This window comes from Echinops telfairi, unplaced genomic scaffold (genome assembly GCF_000313985.2).
Source record: "Echinops telfairi isolate 266 unplaced genomic scaffold, ASM31398v2 ScPeMD7_7457;HRSCAF=8495, whole genome shotgun sequence".
NCBI lineage: Eukaryota > Metazoa > Chordata > Mammalia > Afrosoricida > Tenrecidae > Echinops > Echinops telfairi.
The window spans coordinates 21,474,807-21,476,615 of NW_022111357.1; the positions used below are offsets into that span (position 1 = coordinate 21,474,807).

Here is a 1,809-nt window from a genome sequence, read left to right on the forward strand (position 1 = left end):
CGGTGTCGGCCTGGCCGGCACTTCGGGACCCCTTTTCCTCGAGCCATGAACGGGGCGGCGAGAGCTCGACCAGCTGCGGATGGAAACGGATGGAAAGAAGCACTCCTAAAGCGGAGCTACTCACCGCCATGATGGAGACCAGGAAGAGAGCAGGCAGTTTCCGGTCCGGGGCCTTATGGGCCAGGAGGCGGGCCTTTTCCCCGCGACAAACCAGAGAGACGAGCGACGGGAAGAGAGGCGCGCCTCGCGGCGCACCGTAGGCTTCCCTCTCGTGGCCGCCTCTGGCCACTGCAGGCGACGCTGGTAGGCGTTTTCCAAGAATCATTTCCAAGAGCGTTTCCCTCAGGACCTGGTTCTTGTATGATGAAACTGCTAAAATGATATAATTAAATCAGTTCTCTTATGGAGCAACTATTTTTAAATGAGTCTGTGACAAGGTAAACGAGTCAAGCTTTTACAAATAGAACTGAGTGCTGCCTTCAGAGCTTGCGCTTTGAAGACAGGCCTGAATACCAGCCTCAGTTTCCCTCATCTGTAAAACAGGCAACAGTACCCGTAACTCAATCCCAATCCCAGATGTACTCAGAAGTGAAGCAGGAAAGCCAAACAGAAACCCGTTCACCTCTGTCAACCTCAGCACTCGTCACAGTAGCCAAAGGTAGAGGCAGCCATAATGTTCATCAGCTAACGAATGGGCAAACAAAAGGGGGTGCGTACTGCACACACGCAATGGAATATGATGCAGCCTTGTGGAGAAACGTGACTCTGATATGTCACACTGCATGAATCTCGACAACATTATGCTGAGCAAAATAAGTCAGTTGCAAAAGGGCAAATACTTTATGATCTTACTTTTATGAAATAGGCTAATACATAGAAACAAGAGATTGTCAAAAGATTACCGTGGGAGGAAGAGGCGCTGTCGCCTGGGGGTGGACTGCTAGCCACCAGGTCAGAGGTCAGATCCAGCAACCCCTCTGTGGGACAAAGGGGGGGTCTATCTGCTCCTGTAACGATTTTGTCTTGGAAACTCTGTACAGGGGTCACTAGTCAGTGGTTTGGGTATGGGGGGAAGCGAGGGAGGAAGGGGGAGATGTTTTGGTGGGTGGGGGCACGGACCTTCATTCATGGTGGTTCGGTAATTTGGAAATGGAAAGTGTAACCAATGGCAGACCCTGAATTGTAAACGTGGAAAGGCCATCTTGGCCAATGTGTTTGTGTGACGATTCCCACCAGCATATGTAGTTTTTAAAACGGAAAGCACATGGTGAGTCTGCAGCAAGTAGTGATTCTTGTTATTATTTTAAAACCTATATCCTGAAAAAAAAACAATTTATAAATTATCAAGGATTTATGAGGGAGGGAGGCAGGGCGGGGAAAACTGAGGAGCTGATACCAAGGGTTCAAGTAGAAAGAACATGTTTTAAAAATGATGATGACAACCTATGTACAAATGTGCTTGATACAATGGCTGGATGGATGAATTGTGATAAGAGCTATAGGAGCCCCCAATAAGATGATTTTTTTAAAGGTGAAATAAATAGATAAAAACCTGTATCCAAACAAGCCTCTCTCCCTGGGCCTCCAAAAAGCCACGTCCATCACTCAGAGATGGTCATCCCACAGGCTCGAGGGGCCTCCCAATTTGCTCTCTGACAGACCAGGACTCCAAGCCCAGGCAAGGGGTAAGAGTGCTCCCTGGTCCGTATACAAGAAGCCCTACTGGCAGGGTGGGTGAATCTTTGGCTGCTCATGTTGTGGGAGATCCCCTTGCAGAGGGGTTTCGGGGAGGAGATGAGCCAGTCAGGG

The 1,809-nt window shown here is 49.2% G+C and overlaps 1 protein-coding gene across 1 annotated transcript in view; it reads right to left on the reverse strand.

Moving 5' to 3' along the window:
* The window catches only part of RPL11 (ribosomal protein L11), a gene marked incomplete at its 3' end in the record, with an annotated part of 2,308 nt that extends 2,151 nt beyond the window's left edge, over positions 1–157 (reverse strand). The window contains exon 1 of the mRNA XM_013005283.2: positions 125–157. Within this exon, the coding sequence (XP_012860737.1) occupies positions 125–130 (6 nt within the window). The remainder of the gene's footprint in view (positions 1–124) is intronic.
* Positions 158–1,809: the final 1,652 nt, after the last annotated feature.